The sequence below is a fragment of the Ceratotherium simum genome, chromosome 11 (genome assembly GCF_057802395.1).
Source record: "Ceratotherium simum simum isolate JZ-2026a chromosome 11, ASM5780239v1, whole genome shotgun sequence".
Lineage (NCBI taxonomy): Eukaryota > Metazoa > Chordata > Mammalia > Perissodactyla > Rhinocerotidae > Ceratotherium > Ceratotherium simum.
Genome location: NC_141910.1, coordinates 16218310 through 16236902, shown reverse-complemented (window position 1 = coordinate 16236902; position 18593 = coordinate 16218310). Strand labels below are relative to the sequence as shown.

Sequence of the window (18593 nt, the reverse complement as noted above, 5' to 3'; positions counted from 1 at the left end):
TCTTTCAGAAGAAGTGGCAGAAATGGACAAGTGCCATAGGCCAAGGCCGCTAGGGTGAGGCTTGTGGGTGGAGGATGCTACTTGTTGGATGTTCAAAGAACACCCTAACTCAGGGGCTGACCCCATGGCCTAGCGGTTAAGTTCAGTGCACTCCGCTTCAGCAGCCTGGGCTTGGTTCCCAGGCGCAAACCTATACCACTGGTCAGTGGCCATGCTGTGGCGGCAACCCACATACAAAATAGAGGAAGACTGGCACAGATGTTAGCTCAGGGCAAATCTTCCTCAGAAGAAACAAAAAAAACAAACCACCACACCTAAGGGCAGGGTCAAAGCTGAGCTTTTCCATCTAGTTTGTTTTAGGATTAGCTCAGCCAACTATCTGAGGTAAGATCAGCCAACCAAAGATCTCATTCATGACAGTAAAGACACATACATCAGGGTCTCAAAGGGATCTAATAATTTCTTAGTCAAGAGTCTTAGAGATTTCTATCTGCTTCAAGTGGTCTTTTCCTGACTGTCATGGTTGGGAATGGCATACAGAAGAAATGACTGACTTTCTCTTTGGTTACCAGCTATGCCAGCTGGAGCTCCTGGCACTTAGTCAATCACCCTGCCAGATTTAAATGGCTCTCCACCTGCAAGATTGCCCTGCCCACAGAGCATGGGTTTATCGCCACTGAAGGGTTGAAAAAAATTATTATAGTCTGGGCTGCCCATGAGCTATAAAAGAAGGATTTCATAGGGAAAGTAGAAAATTTATAATGTCACATCCATTCCATAAAAATGAACTCCATCCCACTTGACACTGACTTCCATATATAAAGTCAAAATCCTGAACTAGCAGTGAGACTTGAGACTGATGCTGAGATGAACAGTCTCAGAGGGAAGGGGCGCTCAGAAGTGCTAGAGAAATCCTGGAAAAGGTCAAACCTGGGGAAAGAAGCCTCAGAGAATCCCTCCTTCCTTGGATCCAGAAGCTGATGATGTCTGTGGCCATGATGGCATCAGCCCACGCACCACTTCCTGTTTCAACTGGAGGAAAGGGGAAGAGGATCCAAATATAGGAGAAGGAATGCAGAACCTCCTCCACCTTAGGGCTCCACTCCAGATCAGAGGTGGCCTTATGCAGACACACAGTAAGTTGTCAAATACATGGTGTGATTTCAGCAGAGAGACTGGTAAACAATAGGTGCTCAGTGGGCATCTGCTGAATGAAGAGCATCAGGAGAGATTTCCTAACCCCAAAGAATTTTTTTCACTGATTGTCACATTATCCTCACCTGGAAATCCTCCAGTTCATGTCCATTCCTTTGGGATACAGCCTCATACTTTCCAAAAATGTGTTCCACCAAACACCATATTCTGTGAAATTTTAATAAATATTCCTTCAGGAAACAAAAAAAAAGGTCCTCTAGTTAAATAAGTTTGGAAAGTGTTATATTCTCTATTTCCCTTTTGGAGCTTTACAAATGCATATCAAAAGCTCTTTTTGAGGCAGAGGCAGTTGGAGAGCTAACATGAAATTCAGGACAGAGGCGCAACTAAGCTAAGAGCCTTGTTCCAGAAGTGCAGCTGGACAGACCAGCATGACATCCAATTAGCCCAAAGAATAGTAGGCAGAGTTCAGGGTGGTCAACACTGGGAGATCTGTGCATGTGCGGAACTCTACCCACCGAAACCTAGATGCAAGAAAAGGCTCTAATATTGGAGAAGGGACCTGGCCTGAGAGAGGCTGGAAAGCAAAGGCCACAGCCCCTGGCAAGAGGTTGACAACAGGGTTGTAGTCCTGGACAGGAATCAGGGGTCCAGGCAGAGCAATTGGACAGAGCCTGATCCTCTTAGGGAAAAGCCAAACTAAAGGTGAGATGGAGGGGAGGCAGAGACTGGTGGACAGAGCTGTCACTCAGGGCACAGTACGCATGCCCAAGAGTATTTCCCTGCTCTGGGGCCACTGGCTCCAAAATCCTGGTGATCAGCAGATCCAGCTATGTCACTAGATTTTGGGTATGGCGTTACAGTGGCTGGGGAGAGAGGAAGGGATGTGGTACATCCAGAAACCTCCACAGAATTGTGCTGATTCCAGTAAGGAAAGAGTCGTCCATACCCTGTCAAACTTTAAAAAGTGAGAGGTAGAGACCATTCCTAGGATAGCCCACTAGGGAAATGTGCCAGAAGAAAAGACTAAAAACCCCAGAGGCCTGAATGAAGCCAAAAGTCTGATTCAAAAGAAAATGCTCTGGACTTAGGGTAGGAATGTGGACAGCATAGAAGTTGAAGCCTGAGGGTGAAGGGCATTCATGAACCCAACTGTGAGGAGCTGGGAAAGGCACTGAGATTTGAGTTGCCTCTGTCAAAGACTCCCTGGAGGAGAAAAAGATGTGAGAATTTAGATCACAAAGGCAGTTTGAGAGCACTGGTAAATGAAAGACAATGAACAGTCAACTAGGAAGGCTCTCTCTCTTTGGAAAAATTCAGGCCAAAAAAGGCGTAGATCTGAATCACAGGTGCTAAACTGGCAGCCTCTGGATTAGCCATTTTGGTTCCGCAAAGTTAGCAGACAAGGGGGAAAGGCACCTTTGTGTGGACACCCCAAGTGCTTTGTCATTGTTTTTGACATGGCTTATTTTGCTTTCCGCTAAAGCCCTATCTCAGCACAGCTCATTGGGAAATCAAGACCAGAAGCGGTCTGTGACCAGCAGCCACTGAGGAAGTGCCCTGCCCACGCTGTCATTGGTAGCTTCTTTTGCGCCACCATTCTACATCATTTCTGGGAAGCTGCCTCCCACTTCCTAAGATCTGTGACGGTCTTGTCCAAGGACATCACAGCAAACCACAGACCTAAAGGTCCCATACTCCTTGTTACATTCTGCCTGTCAGCTGCTCTCCAGACAACACTGTGCCTGTATACCCAGCACACTGGTAACAAATCTCTCTACCCAGCACCCCCTGCTGGGGTCGAGTCTCCATCCCCACCACCCTCAGCTGCTTGTGTTTTCTCAGACAAAACTGTGAAGGAAACAAAGCGTTTCTTTAGGGACCCAACTTCTCTTTTCAGGGCCTTTATCTCAAACTCAGTGGTGTCTCCTTCCTGTCCCTCCAACTTGGGGGCACACTGCTCTCTCCTCTTTAACCTTGCCTTACTCTAGTTCTCAGAAATCAACTTCATAAACTCATTCACACTTCCACTTACATGACCAAGATGTTTCACAATCAAACCTCTTCCTGGAGTCTCTTCATTTTTAATAGGGTATCGAAGACTTAAAACAAGGGAAACAAATTGCATTTGTGGAATTCCAAGTGATAGAAAATAGTTGAAGCAAGTCTTTGAGGGGCAGGACACACTCTTGGTGCCCCTGAAATTACACCACTTGACAGACTAGCCCTATCTCTTCTTATTCCATCACCTGACATCCTCAAGCTGTCTGCTCTGCCAACCCACAGGCCCGGCTCTCCTGTATCTGGGCCAGCACCCATTGCCATCTGGTCTCCCTTGGAAAGGCAAAAGAGAGACACCTCTTGTTTACTCAGTAATAATTCACTGTAACAGTCACATAACAGGTGCCACCAGCTCCAGTACATGCAGTAAGAGCACACCACACCCTCACCTCTGCCCCCATCATGGCTTACTCCTTGGGACACACCAACAGATTTTATCTGGATGATAGGGCAAGGCCTCTTAAGCAGAACAACAGAGTTACCAGTGGTGTTTTGATACTTGTGGGTTACACTACAATGAAGACCTAGACATAAAGAACAAAGGCTTTTTTTAATCCTTCCCTACAGCCAATTGGTATCTTTCCCACATATGTTGTTACAGCATCTCTATATATAGAACCTAGTATTGTATAAACAGGATGCTCTGACTAAACACACCTCAACAAGCAAAATTGTGAGGCAGAGAAAGATGGCATCTCCTCATCTTTTCTTTCCCCACCCTCCTTTCATAAATCTCATCAGAGACAGAAGAGCTCTGTGAAAACAGCATGGCCTTTGGAACTGGACAGACCTGAGGAGAAATAAATCCTAGCTCAGTCTTTATTATTAGCTGTCTGACTTTGGGCAAGTTACATAACTTCTTCGACTTTCAGCTTGCCCACAGGCAAAAATGGAGATGATACTTTTTTGGTTTGCATTGTGATAATTAAATAAGAAAATATATGAAAAGCATCTAATACATGCCTGGCTCTCCAGGGATGTGAGTTTGTTCTTCCCTATCTAGCTCACCACACACCTGCTGCCCTCCTGCTACTTTCTGGCTGTCCAAGGCCAAAGCGTGTGCCCCACACCAACCTTCCCTTCCTTTCCTGAACTCTATCGAAGTTCCCATCCCTTAGAAGAGCTGATCTAATCATACTGCTAAAAGGAAAGCAATTCTTATTAACTGAATTCAAGTAAAATGTGGATGATATTGCTGGGTGCCTGTATTAACTGTATGGGAGATGTTTCTGCATTTAAAAAGGGGGCCTGGAAATTCACATGAAAGGAAGGACATCTAATGGTTCTCCTAGAGGAGAGGGGACCAGTGCATCAGCCTCTTTCCCTGCCAGCACAGCCCATATCACTCTCTGCGCTGAAGATGAGAAACCATCAGAGCTACAGGACATCATTTCAGATTGCTGAATGTTACACCTCAAATCAACAGGTCCAGAATAGAACCTGGGAGCCTTGGCTACCCCTTCTGCTCTGGCCAGCACACATCACTTCCTTAGCCAAGAAGTTATGGTGGTGCTTTTTTTCCTAGGAGGTTTCCAACACTATTTTAAACTCTTTGGAATCAAGCAGTAACAGGATTTGATTAGAGTCATAGCCTTGAAACAGCCTGTAGGAGGCCTGGGCAACTTCCAGAATCACACTTTACTTCTCTGAATGGTCTCAACAAGGCCCAGATAAAACAGGAGGCAGAGTGGGCCTGTGTCTTGACTTCTCTCTCAGTGATCCAGGTAGGAGGACCACAGGGAAATTTCTGGGCCTTCCACATACAGGATCATGGAAGCAGATTATTATGACTAAAAACCTCCTAAGTGTAATCACTTGGCACAATGTGCTATGCTGACTATAAATCCCAATTCCACTGGGATTTCTCATTAGGAGGTACTCTTTAGCAGTGTGCATGTTCTACCTGACTTTCTTGGGAGCCCCCATGGAGGCCAGGGCACTAGCCAAGGCTGGGATCTCAGGAGCCAGACACCCCTGGGGGTGAAAGGGGCTGGCCAGCAGCTTCAGTAGATGGAGTAAAGAGGAAATGAAGGTGCAGTTCAAGGTGAAGGAGGGGTTGGTCCAGGCAGGATTATCCAACAGCATGTGCTTAGGGCACTGGCAAAGCAGAGACAATAATAGATCTAAGTAGTCACTATGGTAAAAATCAGAATTTTGTTAGATTTTCCTTATACGTTGCTAGATTTCCTTATACGTTGCTAGATTTCCTTATACTTATTTTGTGATTAATATTGTTTTTGAAATACATACTGAGGGCTGAAATTATGAGGAACATCATAATATTTCTATTTCTTAGACCTCTAAAGTTCTTACTCTGGTCCTTGGCTTCAACAAGAAGCAAGGAAAACCAGGATTCCAAAGCTTCAAGGTGAGTATTCATTTCTTCATTCAATAAACATTTCTCGAGGGGCTAGTTAAGTGCCAGGTCTTTGCTCAGTCCTGGGATTCAGCAGCAAACAAAACAGATATGGTTCCTGAGCTCCTGGAGCTCAAAGTCTAGTGAGAGGAGTTAAGAATAAGAGCACCAGGGGCTGACCCCGTGGCGTAGCGGTTAAGTGCACGCACTCTGCTGCTGGCGGCCCGGGTTCGGATCCCGGGCACTCACCGATGCACCACTTGTCAGGTCATGCTGTGGCAGTGTCCCATATAAAGTGGAGGAAGATGGGCAGAGATGTTAGGCTCAGGGCCAGTCTTCCTCAGCAAAAAAGAGGAGGATTGGCATGGAGGTTAGCTCAGGGCTGATCTTCCTCACAAAAATTTAAAAAAAAAAAAGAATAAGAGCAGGACCCAAAGCAAAAGGTCTATATTGGGAAATAGGCAAGATTCTGTAGCCAACAACGAGATGCAGAGGGATGCCAGCAGAAGAGACCGTGGGCAGACAAGGAGCTGTTCAGAGAGATGAGCGGGGTCAGATAATACCCTTGTCCCCCCCACTCCCTTTGGCAGGAGAGAGAGCCAGTGTGTGAGTTGAGTTTATCAAGAACAGATGACCAGGGCCCTCACAGCCAGTGCTGCCATGAAGCTACCCCTTCTCTGCTCAGAGCCATGGACTATGATACATGCCCTGTGAGCTGTCAGATCCTGAAAGCATCAAAGAAAAACAAGACTTGAGTTGTCTACTGACAGAAATTATAGAAAGTATAGCAGGCCAAAAATGGGAAGCATAAAAACAATTGCCAGAAGAAGCTGGGTGATCCTCCCCCTAATTGTCACCCATACTTCTCTGATGTCGCATGGAAATGAAAACTAAAAGCCTGATTTCACCTGGATGGGGGGGGCAGGGAAGAGACCTGCTAAAATGATCAGGCTACAGCCAGAAGCCTTCTGAGAGGAGTTTCTGCTTTAGGGTGTGAAGGGGCAAGGATGGGGAAAGGCTATGGCTGCTGTGTTAGAGAAAGGAGCCATTCCAGCAGCTCAGCAGAACTGAACCCAGCAATACCAGAAGCTGATGGCCGTGGTGGAGCTGACAAAAGCAACAGCAGCAGCTTCAGAGTAAGTGCCCAGCCAGCAGAGTAGTGGCCTGGAGAGATCTGCAAGTATTTGATCGCTCTGGGCCTCAGTTTCCTTATCCTAAAATAGAAACGATGATAAGAGCATGCATCGGTTTCCTAGGGCTGCTGTAACAAATACTACAAACTGGGTGGCTTTAAACAACAGAAATTTATTCTCTCACAGTTCTGGAGGCTAGAAGTACAAAATCTAGGTGTCAGTAGAGCCATGCTCCCTCTGAAGGCTCTAGGGAAGAATCCTTCCTTGCTTCTTCCAGCTTCTGGTGATTGCCAGTAATCCTTGCGATTCCTTGGTTTGTGGCAGCAAAACTCCAAACTCTGCCTTCATCTTCATATAGCCATCCTCCCTCTTCACATGTGTCTCCCTCTTCTTTTTTTTTTTTTTTTAAAGATTTTATTTATTTATTTTCCCCCCAAAGCCCCAGTAGACAGTTGTATGTCATAGTTGCACATCCTTCTAGTTGCTGTATGTGGGACGCGGCCTCAGCATGGCGGGAGAAGCGGTGCGTCGGTGCGGGCCGGGGATCCGAACCTGGGCCACCAGCAGCAGAGCGCGCACACCTAACCGCTAAGCCACGCCGGCCCTCCCTCTTCTTATAAGAACACCAGTCATTGGATTAGGGCCCACCCTAATCCGGTATGACTTCATCTTAACTTCATTACATCTACAAAGACCCTACTTCCAAATAAGATCACATTCATAGGTTTTGGGTGGACAGGAATTTGGGGGGACACCTCATAAAGAGTTTATATATGTATGGTACTTAGAACAGCTCCTGGCACATAATATACGCCATGTAGGAGTTAACTAGCCTTCTTCATCATCTCTGGCAGAGAGCAGCTGCCATGGGATATGTGAATGCTCTGTTATATAAGAATCATCCTCCCTCCATCCTGAGTTAGAAATAAGAAACTGGACGGGACTAGAGTTCCAAAAACAGCTGATGAGGGCAGAGCTAGAACACAATGGGTTTATCACTATTCAATACCCTTTATCAACACCCTATCAATACCCTCAGGCTGGAGTAAGGAAATACCTGCTACAGTCACTTCATTCAGTTTTTGAACAACACAGAACTTATCATTCCAAACTAACAATGGCCCCTTCAAAGCAGCGCCCAAATTAGGATCCACTTAGGAGGAGCCTCCAGAGCCAGCAGAGAAGCTGCACTAGTGAGCCCAGCAGTCTCATCACTTAAGAGTCAAATCGTGAGTTCCGATACCACACTGCTTTACGCAGCATATACATCTCACAGCTTAGCAACTCGAGGACTACTGACTGAGTCCAAACATTAAATTCATTTTCTGAAATGAAGATTTGCTATCTTCTAGGATATCCTGCTTTCAAATTAGGGGAGGAGAGACTAGATTAAAGGCTCTTGCTCTTGCTCCTTCCTCTTCAACAAACAGGTTTGGGAAACTACCCAACAGAAAAGAGCCAGCGGCTTAGCGGTTAAGTGCGTGTGCTCTGCTGCTGGCGGCCCGGGTTTGGATCCCGGGCGCACACTGACCCACCGCTTCTCCGGCCATACTGAGGCCGCGTCCCACATACAGCAACTAGAAGGATGTGCAACTATGACATACAACTATCTACTGGGGCTTTGGGGGGAAAAAAATAAATAAATAAAAATTAAAAAAAAAAAAAAGAAAAGAGCCAGATCTCATGGGGCCGGCCCCATGGCTTAGTGGTTAAGCGCGCGCGCTCCGCTACTGGCGGCCCGGGTTCGGATCCCGGGCGCGCACCCACGCACGGCTTCTCCGTCCATGCTGAGGCCACGTCCCACATACAGCAACTAGAAGGATGTGCAACTATGACATACAGCTATCTACTGGGGCTTTGGGGGGGGGAAAAAAAGGAGGAGGATTGGCAATAGATGTTAGCTCAGAGCCGGTCTTCTTCAGCAAAAAGAGGAGGATTAGCATGGATGTTAGCTCAGGGCTGACCTTCCTCACAAAAAAAATAAAATAAAATAAAACTGTTAAAAAAAAAAAAGGGGGGGGCAAGCCCCGTGGCACAGCGGTTAAGTGCTCGCGCTCCGCTGCAGGCGGCCCTGGTTCGGATCCCGGGTGTGCACCGACGCACGGCCTGTCAGGCCATGCTGTGGCAGCGTCCCATATAAAGTGGAGGAAGATGGGCACGGATGTCAGCCCAGGGCCAGTCTTCCTCAGCAAAAAAACAGGAGGACAGGCATGGATGTTAGCTCAGGGCTGATCTTCCTCACAAAAAAAAAAAGCAGAAAAGAGCCAGATCTCAACTGCTGTCTTCATATCCAGATAAATTCCAGGTGGATCAAAGATTTAATTTAAAGATTTAAAAATATACACAAACATAAAATACTCAAAGAGCATGAACAATTATTTTTATAATTTTGAGGTAGGAAAGCATACCTTTTCTAAACACTGGCTTAGTAGCAGAAAAAACAATAAGGGAAAAGATTATTTTGACTACCTAAAAATGTAAAACTTCCAGACAGAAAAGAAATTGCATAAACAAAATTGAAAGACAACAAACTTGGAACAATACTGCACCACATATAACAGTCAATATTTTAGCTCTTACAAATTATTAAGAAAATATTACCGGGAAAATGTGCATAGGACATGAATAAGTGATTCAAAGAAAAAACATAAATGTCCAAAATACATTTGAAAATATGTTCAATCTTTAATAACCAAAGAAATGTAAATTAAGTCATACTTATTGAGTGGCATGTCTCAGCTACTATTCGAAGCATTTACTTGGACTGACTACAGTCATGTGTTGCTTAACAACAGGGATACCTTCTGAGAAATGCGACGCTAGGCAATTTCATTGTCGTGTGAACATCATGGAGTATACTTACACAACCCTAGAAAGTATAGCCTACTACACACCTGGGCTGCATGGTACTAAATTTATGGAACCACCATCATATATGCGGTCTGTCGTTGACCAAAACGTCATTATGTGGCACATGACTGTAATTTATTCCTCATGAAATAGGTGCTATCATTATCCCTACTTTACCAAAGATGGAACTGAGGGACACAGAAGTTAAATGACGTACCCAAGGTCACACAGTTAGTAAGTGGCTGAGTCAGAATGCATGCCCCAGCAGGCTGGCTCCAGAGTCACATTATCAATTACCATGTTACAGTGACAAGACCACGTTTCACCTGTCAGATGGGGAAGATGAAAAGCACACAACCCAGTGTTACTGACGATGTGGAAAACTAGGCAATCTCATGCACTGCTGGTAGAAGTTAACACTCTTAAGGGTAATCTGGCTCCATGAATTGACATTTTAAATGTGCATGTCCTTTAACTCAGCCGTTCCATTTCTAGGTATTTATCCTGAGGACGTAAGTAGACAAGTGTGCGAAGATGTATATACCAGGGTGTTTATCACAGAATGTACACAGTAAAAAATATTGCAAATAAAATACACAATAGGTACACCAAAAGTCCAACAAATTCATTCATTCAACAAATATTTGTTGAGCACTAACTGTGTACCAGGAACTGTTCTAAGCATCAGGTATAGAGCAGTGGATTAAAAAAAAAAAAATCTCCCTGTCTTCATGGAGCTTACATTCTAATGGAAGATGTTAAGCAATAAACAAATAAATAAGAAAAATATGTAATATATCAAGTGGTGCTAAATGCTATAGAGAAAAATAAAGGAGAGAAGGGAGATAGGAAAGGAAGGGGGTTTGTTGCAATTTTGAGTAAGGGTGTCAGGGAAGGCCCCACTGATAACAGACGAGATAAATGGATTAAATATTAGAGAATAAAATGCATTATGGCATATCCACACATTGAAATATAATTTATCCATTTATTCTGTATTTGTTGATATGAAAAGATGTCTATAACACACAATCAATTGAAAAAAGATTCTCACCACATACAAAAAGAATAGGTAACTATGTGAGGTGATGGATATGTTAACCATACTGTGGTAATCATATACATATATCAAATCATCATGTCATACAGCATGCTCATGCTTTAAATGGGAGAGAGAACAACACAGAAAGAAATTGATAATACCAAGCAGGGGTCTGGGCTGAGTGCCAGACAAGCGGCACAGGCGGCTTTTGTTTGTTCTCCCACCCACTCACTCATCCCCCTCCCCACACCTACACTTTGTTCCAGAAAGGATTTAAGGACAGCAAACCCACATACCCCCACGAGTTCTCATCCTCCCTCACCCTTTTCCCTCCTCTTCCCAGAAGCCATGCCAGTGATAGGTTGAAAGGGATAAAAGCTTAAAATCAAGGTAAGCTGAGGGGGCATAAGAAGGATGGAGGGAAACCCCCAACGATCTGGATGGGATTCCTCTTAATTCAGCACATGGGAAACAGATCCTGAGAGTGACACTTCTCCCCTGCAGATCTGTAAGATCTGAAGCAAGGTATCTGATTCAGATTCCCTATTTCATCTCCTACTAAACCCCAAATGCCTTGCAGGGCAGCTTCCAGAAGCAAGACAGCCTCATTCATAGAGAGATCACAAGCCACTACAGGCCAGAGCTCTGCCCCTGGTACACAAGTGGCTGCATCTTCCTATGAGCAGAAAATGACACAGAGCTGAGCGCTTTTGCCCCCTACTTTATCTCTTCCTCCACGTCTGCACCCAACAAGCTATCCTGGCTACTCATGCCCAACCCCACACCCACACCTTGGCACGACTACCCTAAAGATTCACCGACTTTCCTACTAAGATTCTCAAGACTACGTCCCTACCAAGAAAGTTTCCCAAGGCAACCCGACATGCTAGTTTGACTGGAACATTTTCAGTCTACAGTGAGGTTTTGAGTAACCTGGTGGACAGGGTCCAGATATATTTGCTCTCAGATTTGTGGGAGCAGATTATACTTCTTGTCTGTGCATAAAGCTACAAACAAGCAGTTGGCAACTTCCCAAAGGTGGAATCCATGTTGCTAGTCCCTATTTCTTTAGCCTCGGTAGGAGTAGAGGCACAGGAGTAGAGGTAGGGGATCTAGGGAAAGATTTGACTGTTTCAAAATATTTCTCACATACTCTCTGTCACCTCTTGGACACCTACTATATGCCAGGCCCTGTGTTAAGTGCTTTCATATAGTATCACCAAAAATGACAAATTACGTTTATCAAAAATTCCTACTATGTACTACTAAATTTAAAAAGCCTAAGGCACACATAGGCCCAGCTGCCCTGCTGACAGTTGAATACCCAGGCTTGAAATTAGGAAGAGGGTAGAAATCTGACATTCTCCTCACGGCTGCAACACAGAAGTCTTACTACACACTATCAGGCCCCATTCCAGCCTCTGCTCTCTTTCCTGGGCTTTCAGCAGGGAATAGCCCTCACACACACATACACACATATACACACAAATCCTCTAACACACTTAGTCTGCAAGTGGAAGAAATTCCTCGCTAGTGAAGAGTACAACATAAGTCAGAGAAAACCCAAAACCAATCATCTCTTCAAGAGAGGAAGCTCATTCTCGCTCTCTCGTCTTCCTTGAATATGTAGTTACCGAGCAACTTCTTTGTGTGTGTGTGTGTGTGTGTGTGTGTGTGTGTGTGAGAGGAAGATCAGCCCTGAGCTAACATCCATGCTAATCCTCCTCTTTTTGCTGAGGAAGACTGGCCCTGGGCTAACATCTATTGCCAATCCTCCTCCTTTTTCCCCCTTTTTTCTCCCCAAAGCCCCAGTAGACAGTTGTATGTCATAGGTGTACATCCTTCTAGTTGCTGTAGGTGGGACGCCGCCTCAGCATGGCCGGACAAGCGGTGCGTCAGTGTGTGCCCGTGATCCGAACCCGAGCCACCAGTAGTGGAGCATGCGCACTTAACCACTAAGCCACGGGGCTGGCCCACCGAGCAACTTCTATTACGCTCATCCCTATAGGATGTAATCATAAGACAAGTCTTCTGCCTTCAAGAATTTACTCCATTTAGGAAGACAAAATGAACACACAGGAAACATGTCATGAAAAAAGGAGCTTCTTGGGGCCAACCCTGCAGTGGAGGTATGTGGTTAAGTTCGTGCGCTCCACTTCCGCAGCCCAGAGTTGATGGGTTCTGATCCCAGGTGCAGACCTACACACCACTCATCAACCCATGCTGTGGCAGCGTCCCACATACAAAAGGGATGAAGACTGGCACAGATGTTAGCTCAGGGACAATCTTCCTCAAGCAAAAAGAGGAAGATTGGCAACAGATGTTAGCTCAAGGCCAATCTTCCTCACCAAAAAGAAAAGGGGAGGGACCTCCAAGATTTCTAGTGCATGAAACAGGAAGAACAAAGATGTTAGTAAGACAAATGGAGGGGTGGGTGAAATAAGACAAATGGTGGGGTATCCTGCCGTACACAGGTATCTTCAAACACAATCTCTCCTTTTTTGGCTCCATTCTTAGTAGAGATATGTTTCACTTCAAAAATCTCAAATATAAAAATCCAAGATATAAATTTGGGGATCATTTAGTAGACAAAAAGGATCTTTCTCTTTGCTGTAAAGTTTAGGGAGATAAAATTTAACACTCCCACAACCCCTGACTCTGTTGCCACACACACAGTGTTTACATTCAACTTTTCAGGATCACACTTACAGGGTGACACGAAGTACTCAAAAAAATTTATAAAAGGCAATATACTGACAGATAAATAAACAAAATGTGGTATATACATAAAATGGAATATTATTCAGCCTTAAAATGGAAGGAAATCCTGTCACCTGGTACAACATGGATGAACCTCAAGGACATTCTGCAAAGTTAGTCACAAGAAGATAAACACTGCATAATTCCACTTATATGAGGTATCTAAAGTAGTCAAATTCATAGAAACAGAAAGTAGAATGGTGGTTACCAGGAGCTAGGAGGAGGGGAAAATGAGTTGTTGTTTAATGTGTAGAAGAGTTTCAGTTTTGCACGATAAAAAAGTTCTGGCGATTTGTTGTTGCACAACAATGTGAATATACTTAACACTACTGAACTGTACAAATAGAAATGGTTACGATGGTAAATTTTATGTGTTTTTTACAATTTTTTAAAAAAGGCAATGTACACATGGCCTGAAAAAATATTTCAGCAATACTAAAAGATATTTAAAAAAATAAAAACTTTCAGAGGTAGTCTGGGTACAAGTATATAGAGTCCTCTTTTTTCATACAAATACTAATACTAGCATGCCACAAACACTATTCTGCACCTTGCTTTAGTTTTCTCTTAATGATAGATCTTGGAGATTGTTCCATATGAGTGTGTAAGTGTGTGTGTGCGCGCGCGCGCACGCACGTGTCTATCTGTCTCATTCTTTTTAATGGATGCATAATATGGTAATATCCACCATAATTTACTCAACTAGTCCTTTATCAATATATAATAAGATGTATTTTTTAAGCAAAATGTGTTAATGGCTTTGCATACCAATTTTGTGTATTTTTTTCCCTCACCAAAAATGTTCACATTTCACTCTTTACATATCCTCCAAACAACTATAAATGATGACTGATATTTGCTTTGGTTTGAATTTAATAGTGTTTCACCTTGTCTCACTTCTACTAGGTTGCATGTTGACTTTGTCATTGTCATAAGGAGTCACCAAAGATATGATCAAGAAAGCACATGAAATACCCATCATCCTCTGAATATTACGGTCACCCCTTACTTCATCATCCTTATAAATGGCTTGTCAATAGTATACCTTTTACTGTGTTTAACTCTGAGGAAATTTATATATATATATATATACTTTTATTACCTAAGTAATTTTAAAAAAGCACCTCTTTCACTTCACTGTCTCTGGGTCGGCTACTTAGTTTCTTTTAGAGGGAGCACAGTGAAGTAAAATAAGTGAGGGCTCAACAGACACATCAGGGTTCGAATCTCAGTTCTGCCATTTCTAAGACAATCCATCTCTCAGAGCCTCTGGCTTGTCATCTGTAAACCAAGGGCAATACCATCTATCTCTTACATAGGTGAAATCACCACACAAGGTGAAAAGTCCACTGGAGAGGATCAAACTGCTGTCTCTGTTGAACTGGCACTGCCTGGGGAAGTCTAAGAATTGGTGAGAGAAGTGATAAAGGACAAGAAGGAATCTTGACCAGTTGATGAGAGAAAGGGTGTCCTGGCAGACGCAACAACACATGCAAAGGGTGAGAGTTGTGCAGAGCCACAAAGCACCAACACAGGTACTGACAAAAAGGTGAAAGGTAATTTAGTCAACAAGTACTTATCGAGTGCCTCTATGCCCTAGGCACTGAAGATACAACCCTGAGCAAGAAGGTCCCTGCCCTCATGGAGCTTAAAATCTAAGGAGAGAAAGGCAAACCAGTAAACAGTGATAAGTGGTCTAATGGAAGCAAATGGGGTGCTAAGATAGAGAGCAACATGGAGCTGCTTTGTATAGAGTGGCCAGAAAAGACCTCTAAGAGGAGATAATGTTTAACTGACACTTAAAAGCAAAGGATAGTTAATGAGGTGAAGAGCAGGTAAAGAGTGTTTTAGGCAGAGGGTATAGCACTGCAAAGGCCCTGAAGCAAGAGACCTGAAGAAGAGGTCAAGGAATTGTGAGCAGGTGAGGGTGCCTGCTGGAGATAAGGAGGAGAGGGGTTTGGGATGAGACTTGAGAAACAGGCAGGGAGATCGTGCTGGGCCTTGTAGGCCACAGTTTGGGTCAAACTGTGCAAGACTGTTTATTCCAACCTGAGACATTTGGACTTGATTATATAGGTAACACGAATGCAACAGAGGATTTGAAAAGGAGAGACGACGTTGGGTTGTTTTACAGGAGGATAGTGGAAGCTGTGTAGAGGATGGCCGCAATGAGGAGTGAGGACAACTTGGTGACCAAATGAAGACAGCCTACACTAGGGCAGGGTCTATGTACACAGGAAAAAGAGGCACCCCAGGGACAAATCTGAAGGGCAACTGGCAGTTTTCAAGGTCTACATTCTAGCCTGCTTTCTGAGTCCAAAGTCAAAGCCCCCTGTAAATCCCAAAGGTAGTGACCTGCCATGAAGGAGTCATTAAGAAAGAGGAGTAATCAAGAAAGAGAAGTCAGAATATACTATGAAATTTGAAGGCCCCAAAGTAGAAAATAGAAGGCATGACATCAGAGCATGGGGCTTAGAAAACAGAGGAGTCAAACACAGGAAGCTCTCTTGAGGAAATCACTGACAATGGCTGTGATCTCTGGCTCTCTTAGGCTGGTTTTCCCAGAGAAGCCCGAGGAGGGGAGTGCAGATGCCTTGCCTCATACAGGCCAGGTGACCTGGCCTTAGACTGCCCAGTATGTGCACACAATCACTCCACCCAACCTTCAAAAGAGAACACACCCCTCCTCAATAAGAACTGTTTCTACCCTTATGATTCCCCCTCAGCACCCACTATGATGCCAGCTACTAGTCTGCCTGCAGAAGAACTCCAGTTTACACAGAAAAACATACAAAATACCTCTAAGGGCTAATGACTAGCACTACTCACCAAGCTTCTCTACTTGGCACATCAGAGCCCCCTAACACTGCCATAAAACTCAAAGACCATTCCAGGTCAGAAATTTTGAAGCCTACTGCCTACACACCTTCAGATCCTACCATCTATACACACTCAGTTAGTCTTCCATTACTCCTTACTATGCCTCATCCATACAGTCTCATCCCATATTCTACACTCCCATGTCCCTCCTCAAAATTCAGAGATAAATTCCACAGATTCAGGCTGGGCAGAGAGCTCTGAACTCCTAAGGCTGCTGAGGCTAGCTCCTATACCTTGTCTGGTGGGAGGAGGTAGCCTGAAGGAGTGCTCACCCTACATGAAGGGAGTATCCTCAACCTACCTGAAGGAAGCACCATCACTGCTGCAGGCCTCTGTATAGGAAACTTAGATGAGCTAGTTGAACCTAGTATATTTAAAAGGAAGAAAGTTCTGCTCTTGGGAGCAGACACTGAAGTAGAGGAAAAAGGTCAAGTAGGATTTTCTGGGCATTTGTCTTTAAAGTAAATAGCACATAAAATACAAACAAAGTAACATGCAATCTAGCTCAAACCCTTATATGTCAGCCACCTGGCCCTTCCCATAATCCAAAAGCTGATTCAACACCAAAGTGGTAAGAATGGTAAAAGATGACTTAAGTAATCCCCAAGATCATTTATGGCCCTAATCCTGAACTGTTTACCCTGTTCCTTCTTACACTCCACCCACTACTCTGATTCTCTGAGTTTCTGAGCTAATGATTCAGCTTCCTGTTTCATCTTTGCCTCACCTTATCCCTAAAGCCTTTTACTTCCTTCCTTGCTTAGGATTCCACTCCACTCTCAGTTATTCTGCCATCAACCATTCGGAGTAAATAATCTGCCTACTCAGATCCTCAACCTTTACCCTCAGCACTCATGCCCACTCATGCCCCTCCCCTGCCAGGCCTACCATGATTTTATGAATATGTCTCAGAGAAAGACAAACATATCATACGGTTCATCCAGGCAAACACTGGAATCACCAAAGACCATGGAATAAGGAGAATGACAATGAGCCAGGGCCAATGTCTAGACTTCACCCTGACATTCTAAAGCACATCTTCTTAGCCCTCTGGTGATAACCCTGGTACTCCATTCCTCCTACCCACCACTCCCACCTCAAAGGATCCTTCCAGCCCACAGCAGCTAGGATTAAGAATATACGGTGAGGGGGCCGGCCCCATGGCGTAGTGGTTAAGTGTGCGTGCTCTGCTGCTGGTGGCCTGGGTTCAGATCCCAGGCACGCACTGATGCACCGCTTGTCAGGCCATACCGTGGCAGCGTCCCATATAAAGTAAAGGAAAATAGGCACAGATGTTAGCCCAGGGCCAGTCTTCCTCAGCAAAAAGAAGAGGATTGGCATGGATGTTAGCTCAGGGCTGATCTTCCTCACAGGAAAAAAAAAAAAAAAGAATATACGAATATACGGTGAGCAAGACATAGGCCTTTGCCTGACAGAACTTATAGTCTAATGAAGGAGACAATAAAATAATTACAATATGTATGCTAATTAAAGGCAATGCATGCAGAGCTATAAGATTAAGGTGGCTAGTCAAGTGAAGTTACTCTTAAACTGAAACTTGAAGGATGAATAGGAGATACCCAGGCAATGGCAAGACATTTGAGAAAGAGTATTCTAGGCCGAAAGAATAGCACATGCAAAGGTCCTGTAGCAAGAAAACACATCTGAAGAGAGAGGATGAGCCGAGGGGTGGGGAGGCCAAAGGAGAGAGTGTACTGAGGCAGATGATGCTGGAGAGATCAAAAAGGGCCTCATAAGACATATGAAGCTATTTTATCATTCACTTAACAAGTATTCATTGAGTGCCTACAATGTGCCAGGCATTGTCCTAGGTGCTAGGAATAGAACAGTGAATAAAACACACAAGATCCTTGTTCTCAGAAAATTTACATTCTAATTGGAGGAGGCTATAAACAAATATGTGAATAAACCAGAAAATACGTGAATAAACCAGTCACATATTGATAAGTGCTATGCAAACAATTAAAATAGGTGATGTGATAGAAAGTATATGGGTGGCTACTTTAGAATCATTAGGTGGTCAGGGGAAGGGGTCTCTGAGGAGATGACATTTACAAGCAGGTATCTCAATAAAAAGGAATGAGCCATTCAAAGACCAAGGGAAAAAGCATTCTAGGTGGGGGTAACTATGTGCGAAAGCCCAACAGAAAGATCACTGAAGTTTTTTTAAGCAAGGGAGTTAGATCACGATCATTCTTAAATTTTATAAAGATCGCTCTGGCTGCAGTGTGGAGAATAGAATGGAGGTGGGGGAGAATACAATCAAGACTGGAGGCAGAGCGGATTAGGCAGACAAAGATGAAGATGACAACAAGAGCTAACACTCACATAGCAC

General features: G+C 44.2%; 1 protein-coding gene across 5 annotated transcripts in view; it reads right to left on the bottom strand.

The window, feature by feature from the left end:
* The window catches only part of LOC106802682 (uncharacterized), a 134568-nt gene that overhangs the window by 98998 nt on the left and 16977 nt on the right, over positions 1-18593 (bottom strand). For 2 of the 5 annotated variants that reach the window (XR_015553628.1, XM_087436619.1), the window contains exon 1: positions 931-4683. The exons of the other annotated variants lie outside the window; for them this stretch is intronic. Coding sequence is in view for 1 of the 2 variants with exons in the window: in XM_087436619.1 (XP_087292745.1) it covers positions 931-997 (67 nt within the window). In the remaining variant the exon portion in view is untranslated. Of the gene's footprint in view, positions 1-930; positions 4684-18593 lie in introns of those variants that run through there. 5 annotated transcript variants of the gene reach the window in all.